The 15696-nt window shown below is 37.9% G+C and overlaps 1 protein-coding gene and 1 long non-coding RNA gene across 2 annotated transcripts in view; both read left to right on the top strand.

Annotated features, from left to right (window-relative positions):
• The window catches only part of LOC127848247 (sodium- and chloride-dependent glycine transporter 1-like), a 46360-nt gene extending 31599 nt beyond the window's left edge, over positions 1 to 14761 (top strand). Inside the window, exons 12-17 of the mRNA XM_052380593.1 lie at positions 11089 to 11188; positions 11829 to 11944; positions 12411 to 12575; positions 13151 to 13224; positions 13568 to 13693; positions 14054 to 14761. Of these exons, the coding sequence (XP_052236553.1) occupies positions 11089 to 11188; positions 11829 to 11944; positions 12411 to 12575; positions 13151 to 13224; positions 13568 to 13693; positions 14054 to 14249 (777 nt within the window). The 3' untranslated portion in view covers positions 14250 to 14761. The remainder of the gene's footprint in view (positions 1 to 11088; positions 11189 to 11828; positions 11945 to 12410; positions 12576 to 13150; positions 13225 to 13567; positions 13694 to 14053) is intronic.
• Positions 8102 to 9177, top strand: LOC127848254 (uncharacterized). Its single transcript, XR_008034434.1, has 2 exons — positions 8102 to 8245; positions 8898 to 9177. It is a non-coding gene; the product is annotated as an uncharacterized LOC127848254 (long non-coding RNA).
• Positions 14762 to 15696: the final 935 nt, after the last annotated feature.

Below are 15696 nucleotides of genomic sequence, written 5' to 3'. Positions count from 1 at the left end.
TGGTTTCTGAGGCATGGGATATTATATTGGAGCTGCCTATGGTGTCTCAGGTATGTGATGTTATATTGGAGTTGCCTATGGTGTCTCAGGTATTGGATATTATATTGGGGCTGCGGCTGCCAATTGTGTCTGAGGTATGTAATATTATATTGGAGCTGCCAATGGTTTCTGAGGTATGTGATATTATATTCGAGCTGCCTATGGTGTCTGAGATATGGGATATTATATTGGAGCTGCCTATGGTGTCTGAGGTATGTGATATTATATTGGAGCTGCCTATGGTTTCTGAGGTACGTGATATTATATTTGGGCTGCCTATGGTTTATGAGGTATGTGATATTATATAAGAACTGCCAATGGTTTCTGAGGCATGTGATATTATATTGGGGCTGCCTATGGTGTCTCAGGTATGGGATATTATATTTGAGCTGCGGCTGCCTATTGTGTCTGAGGTATGTGATATTATATTGGAACTGCCAATGGTTTCTGAGGTATGTGATATTATATTGGAGCTGCCTATGGTTTCTGAGGTATGTGATATTATATCGGGGCTGCCTATGGTGTCTGAGGTATTTGATATTATATTGGGGCTTCCTATGGTGTCTCAGGTATATGATATTATATTGGAGCTGCCTATGGTGCCTCAGGTATGGGATATTATATTGGAGCTGCGGCTGCGAATGGTTTCGGAGGTATGTGATGTTATATTTGAGCTGCCTATGGTGTCTGAGGTATGTGATGTTATATTGGGGATGCCTATGGTTTCTGAGGTATGTGATATTATATGTGAGCTGCCTATGGTGTCTGAGGTATGTGATGTTATATCGGGGATGCCTATGGTGTCTGAGGTATGTGATATTATTTTGGGGCTGCCAATGGTTTCTGAGGTATGTGATATTATATTGGAGCTGCCTATGGTTTCTGAGGTATGTGATATTATATTGGTGCTGCCTATGGTCTCTGAGGTATGTGATATTATATTGGGGCTTCCTATGGTGTCTCTGGTATGTGATATTATATTGGAGCTGCCTATGGTGCCTCAGGTATGGGATATTATATTGGAGCTGCGGCTGCCAATGGTTTCGGAGGTATGTGATGTTATATTTGAGCTGCCTATGGTGTCTGAGGTATGTGATGTTATATTGGGGATGCCTATGGTTTCTGAGGTATATGATACTATATTTCAGCTGCCTATGGTGTCTGAGGTATGTGATGTTATATTGGGGATGCCTATGGGGTCTGAGGTATGTGATATTATTTTGGGGCTGCCAATGGTTTCTGAGGTATGTGATATTATATTGGGGCTGCCTATGGTGTCTCAGGTATGTGATATTATATCGGGGCTGCCTATGGTCTCTAAGATATGTGATGTTATATTGGGACTGCCTATGGTCTCTGAGGTACGTGATATAATATCGGGTCTTCCAATGGTGTCTGAGGTATGTGATATTATATTGGAGCTGCCTTTTGGTGTCTGAGGTATGCGATGTTATATCGGGGCTGCCTATGGACTCTGAGGTATGTGATATTATATCGGGGCTGCCTATGGTGTCTGAGGTATGTGATGTTATATATTGGAGCTGCCTATGGTTTCTGAGGTACGCGATATTATATTTCAGCTGCCTATGGTGTCTGAGGTATGTGACGTTATATTTGAGCTTGCTATGGTGTCTGAGGTATGTGATGTTATATTGGGGCTGCCTATGGTTTCTGAGGTATGTTACATTATATTGGAGCTGCCTATAGACTCTGAGGTATGTGATATTATATTGGGGCTGCCTATGGTCTCTGAGGTATGTGATATTATATTGGAGCTGCCTATGGTGTCTCAGGTATATGATATTATATTGGAGCTGCCTATTGTGTCTCAGGTATGGGATATTATATCACAGCTGCGGCTGCCAATGGTTTCTGAGGTATGTGATGTTATATTCGAGCTGCCTATGGTGTCTGAGGTATGTGGTGTTATATTGGGGATGCCTATGGTTTCTGAGGTATGTGATATTATATTTGAGCTGCCTATGGTTTCTGAGGTATGTGATGTTATATTGGGGATGCCTATGGTTTCTGAAGTATGTGATATTATATTGGGGCGGCCTATGGTCTCTGAGGTATGTGATATTATATCGGAGCTGCCTATGGAGTCTGAGGTATGTGATGTTATATTGGAGCTGCCTATGGTGTCTGAGGTATGTGATATTATATTGGGGCTGCCTATGGTCTCTGAGGTATGTGATATTATATCGGAGATGCCTATGGTCTCTGAGGTATTTGATATTAAATTTGAGCTGCCTATAGACTCTGAGGTATGTGATATTATATTGGAGCTGGTTTCTGAGGTATGTGATATTATATCGGAGCTGCCTATGGTGTCTGAGGTATGTTATGTTATATTGGAGCTGCCTATGGTGTCTGAGGTATGTGATATTATATTGGAGCTGCCTATGGTCTCTGAGGTATATGATATTATATTTGAGCTGCCTATGGTTTCTGGGGTATGTGATATTATATTTGAGCTGCCTATGGTTTCTGGGGTATGTGATATTATATTTGAGCTGCTTATGGTTTCTGAGGTATGTGATATTATATTGGGGCTGCCTATGGTGTCTGAGATATGTGATATTATTTTGGAGCTTTGGCTGCCAATGGTTTCTGAGGTATGTGATATTATATTGGGGATTCCTATGGTTTCTGAGGTATGTGATATTATATTGGGGCTGCCTATAGACTCTGAGGTATGTGATATTATATTGGGGCTGCCTATGGTGTCTGAGGTATGGGATATTATATTGGAGCTGCCTATGGTGTCTGAGGAATGGGATATTATATTGGAGCTGCCTATGGTTTCAGAGGTATGTGATATTATATTTGAGCTGCCTATGGTGTCTGAGGTATGTGATATTATATTGGAGCTGCCTCTGGTTTCTGAGGTATGTGATATTATATTGGAGCTGCCTATGGTGTCTGAGGTACATGTATGGGATATTATATCGGGGCTGCCTATGGTGTCTGAGGTATGGGATATTATATTGGAGCTGCCTATGGTGTCTGAGGTATGTGATATTATATTGGAGCTGCCTATGGTGTCTGAGGTATGTGATATTATATTGGGGATGCCTAAGGTTTCAGAGGCATGTGATATTATATTTGAGCTGCCTATGGTGTCTGAGGTATGTGATGTTATATTGGGGATGCCTATGGTTTCTGAAGTATGTGATATTATATTGGGACTGCCTATGGTCTCTGAGGTATGTGATATTATATCGGAGCTTCCTGTGGTGTCTGAGGTATGTGATGTTATATTGGAGCTGCCTATGGTGTCTGAGGTATTTGATATTATATTGGGGTCGCCTATGGTCTCTGAGGTATGTGATATTATATTGGAGCCGCCTATAGACTCTGAGGTATGTGATATTATATTGGAGCAGCCTATGGTCTCTGAAGTATGTGATATTATATTGGAGCTTCCTATGGTGTCTGAGTTATGTGATATTATATTGGAGCTGCCTATGGTGTCTGAGGTATGTGATATTATATTGGAGCTGCCTATGGTGTCTGTGTTATGTGATATTAAATTGGAGCTGCCTATGGTGTCTGAGTTATGTGATATTATATTGGGGCTGCCTATGGTTTCTGAGGTATGTGATATTATATTGGAGCTGCCTATAGACTCTGAGGTATGTGATATTATATTTGAGCTGCCTATGGTTTCTTGGGTATGTGATATTACATTGGAGCTGCCTATGGTGTCTGAGGTATGGAAGATTAAATCGGAGCTGCCTATGGTGTCTGAGGTATGTGATATTATATTGGAGCTGCCTATGGTGTCTGAGGTATGGGGTATTATATTGGTGCTGCCTATGGTGTCTGAGGTATGTGATATTATATTGGAGCTGCCTATGGTGTCTGAGTTGTGTGATATTATATTGGAGCAGCCAATGGTGTCTGAGGTATGTGATATTATATCGGAGCTGCCTATAGACTCTGAGGTATGTGATATTATATTGGAGCTGCCTATGGTGTCTGAGGTATGTGATATAACATTTGAGCTGCCTATGGTGTCTGAGGTATGTGATGTTATATTGGGGCTGCCTATGGTGTCTGAGGTATGTGTTATTATATTGGAGCTGCCTATGGTGTCTGCGGTATGGGATATTATATTGGAGCTGCGGCTGCCAATGGTTTCTGAGGTTTGTTATATTATATTGAAGCTGCCTATGGTGTCTGAGGTATTGGATATTATATTGGAGCTGCGGCTGCCAATGGTGTCTGAGATATGTGATATTATATTTGAGCTATGGTTTCTGAGGTATTGGATATTATACTTGAGCTGCCTTTGGTTTCTGAGGTATGGTATATTATATTGGGGCTGCCTATGGTTTCTGAGGTATGTGATATTATATAAGAGCTGCCAATGGTTTCTGAGGCATGTGATATTATATTGGGGCTGCTTATGGTGTCTCAGGTATGGGATATTATATTGGAGCTGCGGCTGCCAATTGTGTCTGAGGTATGTGATATTTTATTGGAGCTGCCTATGGTTTCTGAGGTATGTGATATTATATTGGAGCTGCCTATGGTGTCTGAGGTATGGGATATTATATTGGGGCTGCCTATGGTGTCAAAGGTATGTAATATTATATACGGGCTGACTATGGTTTCGGAGGTATGTGATATTATATTAAAACTGCCTATGGTTTCTGAGGTATGTGATATTATATTGGAGCTGCATATGGTCTATGAGGTATATGATATTATATTTGAGCTGTCTATGGTTCCTGAGGTATGTGATGTTATATTGGGTCTGCCTATGGTCTCTGAGGTATGTGATATTATATCGGATCTGCCTATGGTGTCGGAGGTATTTGATATTATATTGGGGATGCCTATGGTTTCTGAAGCATTGGATATTGTATTTGAGCTGCCTATGGTTTCTGAGGTATGTGATATTATATTGGAGCTGCCTATGGTTTCTGAGGTATGTGATATTATATTGGAGCTGCCAATGGTGTCTGAGGTATTTGATATTATATTGGAGCTGCCAACGGTGTCTGAGGTATGGGATATTATATTCGGGCTGCCAATGGTGTCTGAGGTATGGGATATTATATTGGAGCTGCGGCTGCAAATGGTTTCTGAGGTATATGATATTATATAGGAGCTGCCTATGGTGTCTGAGGTATAGATATTATATTGGAGCTGCGGCTGCCAATGGTTTCTGAGGTATGTGACATTATATAGGACTTGCCTATGTTTTCTGAGGTATGTGATATTATATTGGAGCTGACTATGGTGTCTGAGGTATGGGATATTATTTTGTAACTGCGGCTGCCAATAGTGTCTGAGATATGTGATATTATATTTGGGCTGCCTATGGTTTCTTAGGTATGGGATATTATATTGAGGCTGCCTATGGTCTCTGAGGTATGTGATATTATATTGGGGCTGCCAATAGTGTCTGAGATATGGGATATTATATTTGGGCTGCCTATGGTTTCTGAGGTATAGGATATTATATTGAGGCTGCCTATGGTCTCTGAGGTATGTGATATTATATTGGGGCTGCCTATGGTTTTTGAAGTATGTGATATTATATTAGAGCTGCCTATGGTTTCTGAAGTATGTGATATTATATTGGGGATGCCTATGGTTTCTGATGTATGTGATATTATATTGGGGCTGCCTATGGTTTTTGAGGTATGTGATATTATATTAGAGCTGCCTATGGTTTCTGAGGTGCGCAATATTATATTGGAGTCCGAGTTAACAAATACAATGAAGACGTACTCTGGGAAATGGGGAATTATTGCATTGGCGTAAAGTGTTATACCATATTAGACTGTGCAATCCGCACACGCTAATCAGGGACGACACTTTCCGCTTTCGTGTTATTTTTCTTTTAAAGTTGTCTCTTCTTAGCGGAAATGTAGTTATGCGGAAAGTTTCGTCCTGCTAAGCCTGCACATGTTCATCTATTACGCCTGAACATGCACATCTATTACACCTGCACATGATCATCTATAACGCCTGCACATGCACATCTATTACGCCTGCACATGCTCATCTATTACACCTGCACATGCTCATCTATTACGCCTGCACATGCTCATCTATTACGCCTGCACATGCTCATCTATTACGCCTGCACATGCTCATCTATTACGCCTGCTCATGCTCATCTATTACGCCTGTACATGCTCATCTATTACGCCTGCTCATGCTCAGCTATTACGCCTGCACATGCACATCTATTACGCCTGCACATGTTCATCTCTTACGCCTGAACATGCTCATCTATTACGCCTGCACATGCTCATCTATTACGCCTGCACATGCACATCTATTACGCCTGCGCATGCTCATCTGTTTCGCCTGCTCATGCTCATCTATTACGCCTGCTCATGCTCATCTATTACGCCTGCACATGCACATCTATTACGCCTGCTCATGCTCATCTATTACGCCTGCACATGCTCATCTATTACGCCTGCTCATGCTCATCTATTTCGCCTGCACATGCTCATCTATTACGCCTGAACATGCTCATCTATTACGCCTGCACAAGCTCATCTATTACGCCTGCACATGTTCATCTATTACGCCTGCACATGCTCATCTATTACGCCTCCACATGCTCATCTATTACGCCTGAACATGCTCATCTATTACGCCTGCTCATGTTCATCTATTACGCCTGCACATGCTCATCTATTACGCCTGCACATGCTCATCTATTACGCCTGCACATGCTCATCTATAACGCCTGAACATGCTCATCTATTACGCCTGCACATGCTCATCTATTACGCCTGCACATGCTCATCTATTACGCCTGCTCATGTTCATCTATTACGCCTGCACATGCTCATCTATTACGCCTGCACATGCTCATCTATTACGCCTGCACATGCTCATCTATTACGCCTGCACATGCTCATCTATTACGCCTGCACATGCTCATCTATTACGCCTGCACATGCTCATCTATTACGCACATGCCTTAAGCCCCGTATTCCCAGAGTGTGGCTCAAATGTAAAGGAAAATGCATAAACAAGCAATATTCCATAGATATATATGTATGTGTGTGTGTGTGTGTGTGTGTGTGTGCTAGTTATAATTGAACAAAAATGTACACACAAGTCATTGAAATCGTTGCAATATTGTGTGTATTTTACCTTGATTCTTTGTGTGCCGTAACTGATTGTATAATTGTATTTTTATCGTACCACGCGTTTCCAAACATAGAACTAGAAAAAGATTTTTTTAAATATGAAACAGATTTGAGAGGAATAGACACTTTAACATTCATATGAACATTTGCGCACTTAATTTCTACGGATAAATACGTACGGAATACTATTCTAATTCACCACAACAACACTTGGATGAAAAAAGGACCACGTGACACCAAAAGTAAACCCCAGTTGTTAACATGGATGCGAACAGGTTCAGGGAAAGTTATTTCTAAATACTTTTTTGAACTGTTTATGAACATAAGACATAATATTTGACTCGAGTTTCCTGTTGTTTAGTTTAGTTTAAACCTATGTATTTTAGCTTGTTTGCATCGAAAGCCTCAGGTTTATTGAAACGCTCTCGAATCCGTGCCCTGGTCCCAGAACCAGTACTTGGTGTCTTTGGGGGAAATCTACAGAACGCTCCCACAGTGGGGATCGAACCCATGACCCTTCGGTCGCTGTTGGGTTGAAGTATCCTTGAAGCAACAATTTTCATTTACTGTGGTTTGGTTCGAATTTTCGAGGGTCGAATTATCCAATACATAGAAGTGTTTTCACAGTCCAGGTCACAATTTTCACATGTTCTTTTGTTTGTGTTGCTAGAAATCGATTCGAGTCGCATAAAGCTATTAATCAATTAGGTGTGCTAGATTATGCTTGGGTTGTTGAAAACTTGTCATCGACTCAATCGTAAATTTATTTGAGTAAAATATCTCATCGTAAATTTACTTGAGTTACATGGGTCATTTGCCTTACATCTGATGGGCTTTATTATGTTGACAACACCGTCATAACCCAAACACGTTTTTCAAGGGCGTTGTACGAGCAGATCGTGTATAATCATTATTTAATCATAAAATGTCGCATGTGTTTTATTATTTTGGAGACTCCCTTAAAACAAAATGGGGGTTCAGGTTCATGGGGGAAAACAACGGATTGACAAAACACACGTGCTCCGGCAAGCAGTGTTGTAACGGTGAAGATCTGACCGGGAGCACATCTGTGAGTAAGTAATAATTAGTAAACGACCAGTCGTATTTTATATAACACTTTTTCAAATGATCTGTTAACTTAGTTGAGTTTAAAAAGTTGTTTAGCTCCTTTTAAGCTCGGTTGTTTTCGGAGAAAACCGAGGTATTGTCATAGCCAGCTCGTCCGCCATCGTCGTGCTAAAACCTTAACATTGGCTCTAAAATCAAAGTGTTTCCACCTACAACTTTGAAACTTCATATGTACATGCATCTTGATTAGTTCTACACGCCGCACCCTTTTTTGAGTCACTAGGTCAAAGGTCAAGGTCACTGTGACCTCTTAAAAAATATTCGGACAAGCTTTCATTTATTCAAAATTGCACCCACAGCCGATGGTTGGCACCCGTTATGCGGTGCTCTTGTTACATTTAAATTATGTATAATTTTCGCAACAATACCAAATTGTGTAGGAATTGAAAACATGTACGAGTACATATAGAAATTCATTTCATCGCTGTAAAAGTTGATCATTATTATAAACACAAAATACTTATTATTGAGATGTTCCTTGTATCAAGAATGTTTATGTGCTGTTAAGGAAATTGAATTGTCTTATATGTACGCATTTGTCGATCAATGTGTTCACTACCACGTACGAATAATTCCATGTGTGGTCATTATTTTAAGGTACTGCGAGTAAGGCGAAACAACTTGTTTCCGAAGTGCAAAGCGTGAATTGCAACAAAGGCAAATGTGAAGAGTCGCTGGCAACGAGAGACAATTACTGAGAGTTTCAAACGTGCTGTTTATGACATTATTGTAAATGAACCTTTTCGGTTTTCGAACATTTCGAAAATTGTCACTAAATGAATTTACAAACAAAAATATAATATTTGAGAACGATGATGCTATATACAATGGAGGCAACTGGTATTTGTTGTTATTAATACAGTTATTTACTACTATTGGCGAATTGGTTTGTCGTATTTTTATGATGACCGTCATTAGCGACTTAGCATAGAAACTGTTGACAACAAATTCATTAAAATGATGACACCTTCATTAATGTCAACGTATCTCACAAACAATAGCAAACATCGATATTGCTTGTCTTCTGTTTTTACTCGCTCAACTTATCTCACAAACAATAGCAAACATCGATATTGCTTGTCTTCTGTTCTTCTCTCACAACGTATCTCACAAACAGTAGCAATCATTGATATTGCTTGTCTTTTATTCTACTCGCTCAACGTATCTCATAAACAATAGCAAGAATTGACATTGCTTGTCTTCTGTTCTACTCGCTCAACGTATTTCGCAAACAATAGCAAGCATTGACATTCCTTGTCTTCTGTTCTACTCGCTCAACATATCTCACAAACAATAGCAAACATCGATATTGCTTGTCTTCTGTTCTTCTCTCACAACGTATCTCACAAACAGTAGCAATCATTGATATTGCTTGTCTTTTATTCTACTCGCTCAACGTATCTCATAAACAATAGCAAGAATTGACATTGCTTGTCTTCTGTTCTACTCGCTCAACGTATTTCGCAAACAATAGCAAGCATTGACATTCCTTGTCTTCTGTTCTACTCACTCAACATATCTCACAAACAATAGCAAGCATTGTCATTGCTTGTCTTCCGTTCTACTCGCTCAACGTATCTTACAAACAATGGCAAGCATATACATTTCTCGTCTAATGTTCTTCTCGCTCACCTGATCCTCTAATTCTTTGGAGAAAGTTTACGTTTAAACTGTATCATGGATGCTTTTACCATCACGAATGACATTTAGATTGACGTAACATTCGCCGAGAGTGATGCATTTTCTTTTCTATTTTATGCTCAAGTCGGAACTTTTGTTTTCATTTTTAACAAAACAACATTACATTCAAAATTATAAACAAACCAAAATTCTAACGTTAGCAGTTTTTTCTCAATACAGACCTTGGATGGTTTAACGTTGTATACTTACAAAAGAAAATTCAAGAAAATTGTATTATGGCAATTGGAAAACCGCAAACAAAACGTTATAATATTCAGGTATTCGGAAGGTTATTGCTGAAATAAATAAATTGTAGTTTTATTGTGTGACGATAAACAATGTGTATGTCTGCTATTAAAGTTCGCCTCTGTGGAATTTGTGCCAAAGTGTTTTCGGAAACTAAGAGAATTTTTATAAATACAAAAAAGCATAATCCATGTATCCATTTTGCGTCATCTTTTATGTCGATACGCTAAACAATATATATTTTAAAATATCATACACCGAAGGGAAAGTTTCGCCTTTTATCTTGCTTTCTTGTGCCTCCTTTTGCGACCACGTGATTCTTTATGTTCTTCCCAACAACAACAGCAACAACAAAATTCTTGTGTTTTTTTATTTTGATTCACATATTCATAAATTATGGTTTAGAATTATCGTCTTTAGCAAAAATATTTCATTTGTGGAAACTGAATCAGCAAATGTACCAAAGACCGAGACAACTTTGTGGTTTATATATCGATTCCCGTGTATGAATGTTTGGTTACCATTTTTTGTAAAAACAAGTGCCTTTTAGAAACATATAGACAATAAAAGTAATTGCGAAGCGATTGATACTTCAGTAGATAGCCTTTGTCCACGAATAGGAAAGCGTATGAATGTCATGCATATAGCCAGGTGTTAGATTGCAATAGTAGCTATTTGTCGAAATCTCTAAGATCGACAATAGCAATTTAAGCTCGTTTTCAGAGACATCGTGATAGATGATTTAAACATTATAAATGTCAAATAAAAAAAAACATATTTTGAAATGGTAAGCAGGTTACCATATTGATCATAAAATGGTCCGATTTAACATACTTCATCTTTTGCGTTTGTTACATACTAGGCGGGTTTCCATATGCTGGACATCGTCGACAACGCTACTGGTGGCTTCCCATTGTTGTTCGTGGGACTGATCGAAGTCATCTGCATCATCTTTGTATACGGTAAAAACGACTGAATGAGTTAATATAAATACATGAATGTTGGTGCATCTATTACTTCAGGTGTTGGTATTATGTTTCAGCAAATAAAGAATCCATCAGTATTGGCACATGCTTTCTGATTCATAAACTAGTGTTTAAGCAAACATAATCAGAAACACCTAATCATAAGCTGCAGTGTTACCAAATGTAGTTATTGCTCATGGCTGTGGCAAGTCTTTGTATATTTTCCAAACCAATATTCGTCACATTGTCCTTTCAAGACACTGATAATTTTGATACGTAGGCCTTGGCTATTCATTTTCCCAAGACAAGACGTTATTGTGCATTCAGCCATATCTCTATTGCTGATAGTGGTAAATGTTTCCGGGTCTATGTACATGTAATATTAAAAACAGTTGTGTTCCATATTTGAACACTTTTAAACACGATATATTTAACTAATAAAAATGTCTCTATTTCGAAAAAAACTGGTGTGAGCAAATTTGAATGGTATAAACGTTCAGCCCTATTATTAACTCTCCTTTTCAATCGACTCTGGAAAGTCCATGTCAAATATTGGCCTTCTTTTTACATCTTTTTACCATCTTGCCTTATTCTTACGATTTAGAAATGAACATTCCCTTTTTCATGCATCGCAAAGGTTACCAAAGATTCCGTCGTGATATCGAGATGATGATTGGAGCTACGAAGTTCACTCGCTACATGTTCTACTACTTTGCCCCAATGTGGATTGTATTTACTCCATTGGGATTGTTGGTATGTGTTCGATAGGTTATGTTTTCAATTCATCAGTAACGGGCAAATTCGTTTTGTCAATATTTGTGCTATATGCCGACATAACTCTTGCTTTGCCAGTGTCATAAAGATTACTTCAGAAAAGGAGCAAGTGCATTTTTTTAGTTAAGTTTATTTTGCCCTCAGTCTTATGCATATCTATAAAATAATATATTCGTACAATAAACTAGAACTTTTTGCCCATGTAGATTATATGGTTTGTTCTGATAGTTTCCCTACTTCAAACACCTTAAATCAAATTTAATGGACTGCACTCAGAATTACTAAAATTATATCAAATTATTCTTATGCTTTCGATTTCATAAACATGTTAAAACGCATCCGTTTGCCTGTTATATCAGCAATACACATTTGTAGCGCCCCTTTGTCAAATGACATAGCTGAGCCTATACCTCACATAGCTGAGCCTATACCTCTACCGTTTCAGGCAGTGATCATATTCCGTTGCATTCAGTACGAGCCCCTATCGGTCACTACTCCAGACATATTTCCCGCCTGGGCTGACGCCATTTGGTGGCTGATCGTCATCGCATGCTTCATCGCCATCCCGGCTCTGTTCTTCGTGAAGTTTTGTAAAAATGGCGGAAATGTGGTAATAAAAATGTGATGTTATCTATAATTATGATAGAAAATTTGTGAAGTTCGAGTTAATGTTGTGTGTTTTGCTGCCTTCTATGTAAATTTCATTTATCGTTCTTGCTTTTATGTTTCAAATTCATACTGTAGTTGGAATACATATAGTTAAACTTTTTAAATGAGCCAAATTTGCAAAGCAAGCTCTGCCTTCAGCAATAATATTTCTAATATTATTACTAAACTTCAAATATAATTCCTCCCTATAGAACATGTCATTTACCTAGCCTTTTCGTAACCGTATACGATTCTGTTTATTGTCTCACTATGTTTATCTCTGGGACATAATTGTATGTGAAATATCTAGTGTTCAGACGATGTACACTGTGCAAGTCTGAATACATATGTGTGTTGTCTTGTCATATACTCTCGGTTACGACATAATTTACGTATTCTGAATTCTTAAATGCGACTTATATAATCATCAACTACTTTTTTACAGGCCGCAATTCTATGCTCCTGGGTTCCAAAATCGACATTGTGTTTAATCTTTGGTTAATTCATACATTGCCTTTATGTCTGTATTCATGTAAGGTTCTTCACAAAGTAACAAGCCCCTCCGCTGCATGGCGCCCGCAGTTGTCTGCCAATTGCACGGGAGACTACAGGTTGGCTTATACACTTTTTCTGGCAAACCTTTGTCATTTTTCTGTCTGGAACTTATATAATTTATATAATTCAGGATTTTACTTTGTTCGCTGAAGACTGGAATGTATGCTTAAATTCAAAGACTATTTAAAAGAACAATTGCAACAATAATAAATAAATAAATAAATTGTTACAATAAATTGTTAGGAATCATGTAACATAAGTCGAATGTTGTGAAATTAAATATGTGCAGTCCGTATAGAACGAATATTTTTAGAATATGTGAAGATATATATTATTCAAATTTTATATTTACGTTTGCTTGATTTGCATTGATGAACATAGAATTTAAAACATTTGCAGCAAATTTGCTGCTGTCAAATCAAAAAAAGAACAATCACCGGAAAAAGAGACAGAATTTGACATTCATGACATCGTCGCCATGCCTACACTCGAGGCTCACCTAACTGCAACTGCTCGCGAGGAAAGGTTGGTTATCATACCATCGGAAAATAAACTACTAAATCCATATGTAGCATCTCTGTAATATGTATTTAGTATCCATTGAATACTTTCAAAAATATCTCTAGTATGTCCAAAAACGACATTTTTACAGAGGGCAATCGTATGGAACACCGAAAAAATATTAATTTCCAGTAATTTATATGTGTACAGTTTCTTGTAGAACATGGACAAAACGAAATTTTATTAAAACCTGCAAAAACATCATGTTGCAACAACGCATAATAACACATCATACGCATAATAACACGTCATTTATTAGTATAATCAAAACTAATGAATGGCATAGTTTTGTCTATTGGTGTCAATATATTTATCACATAACAGCGAGATGACCAATGGTACCGTTCTGGAAACCTATGATGCATCCGGGCTTGGCTACGACAACATGGGCTATCACCGTGGTTACGATGTCTCGGAGTATAAGGCGCATAATGCGGGATTCAATCAGGGCAATGACAAGGAAGAGGGCACGAGCGAAAGCTCTGCACGGGTGCATCACCCGGTAGCGACTAAACTTTGAATGATGAAAGGTTGTGCTCATGCAGCTTCAATACACCCAAATAATTGATGCTGGCTAAAGTTGATACCAAGTTTAACTAAACACTGTCTTTTTAATTCCCGAGTTAAAGCATTATGTCCACAAGGCATTGTTTCATTCAAGTGTTATGTTTAACAAAGATGCTTTACTGTTAATAATCACCAAACTCACATTATTCGTATTTTGAACAGTTAAATATAATTAATACAAAAACGTAGAAATAGTTGGTGTTGAATAGTTAGATGAAAATTTAGTGTATTGTAAGATACATAATCATAGTAAAACCATTTTAAAGTGTACGTTTATATGTTTGGGTATTAAATATTCACATTAAAATTTGTCATACAACAGATCAATTGAAACTGTAAAATAATGGTGTAAAACACTTAAATTTGAAGTTAAAAATGATATGATTTAATAAGGCCATTTGTTCGTTGAATCCAGCACATTATAACTGCCCTCATGAATTGCAATAAACAAATATTCCGTTGCAATTTGTTTTCTTATTCAGCAAAATACTCGTTTGTAGGTGTGTCAAAGGCCCATCAATTAATTGATATAATTTGAGCAAGGTGACCTTCAACAGTTTTTCGAACTTAAACTGTATATCAGGCCACGAGATTACAGTTCATTTTTATATCAGAACCGCTCATTTAATCCCTTTAATCTATAATTACACTTTCGATTTAAATGTGTATGCACTGAAACTAGTTACGTCGACGATAAACATATGTGTCGTTCGCCTAATTAATGTGTCGCAATTTGTTGCCATCGATTAACCTTCGTAAGTCGACAGAGCAGAGGCCGTTATAGGTTTTGTCACTTCATCTTACTTTTGTCTGTTTTGCGTTTTAATACGCAATCATTTTTGGGCGGAGTAAAATGCATGACATATCAAGTGGAATTGTATTAGTGGTGCAAACTCACTGATAGTTGTTTATGCCCTCTAAACAAAAATATCGTATTCGAGTGATTCAATTAACCATGAGTAACATAAACGTGATGAGTGTGTTGGTGATTCAGACATAAGTGTAAAGAAAATTACATGTATCGCAGTTGTTGTTGTTTAAAACATCTTTACATAATTAATGTATGTTGACGTTTTAATTTATATGGGCTTTCATGCAATGATGTTATTAGACAATTGACAGAAATGTTATATTAATCTTAAAACAAATAGTAAGGCAATAATTCCCATCAACATATTTCCGAGTATCTTGCCCACATTTCCCATTCTCCGATCCCAGTAGACATAGAAGAAATATTAGCAAGGTTCAATCCCCATGTGGTTCATAAAGCTAAATTTTATAGGTTTATAAACTGTATAACACTAAATAGTATTAAGAAAAAATGGAAAATTAACATTTTCTAACCAATAAAAAATCGTTTTGGTTACCTGGGATGTTGCTTTTATTTTAAATCCTTGTAT

This window comes from Dreissena polymorpha, chromosome 10, assembly GCF_020536995.1.
Source record: "Dreissena polymorpha isolate Duluth1 chromosome 10, UMN_Dpol_1.0, whole genome shotgun sequence".
Lineage (NCBI taxonomy): Eukaryota > Metazoa > Mollusca > Bivalvia > Myida > Dreissenidae > Dreissena > Dreissena polymorpha.
Note: the sequence above shows the minus strand (reverse complement) of the source record. Positions and strands in the feature narration are given on the sequence as shown.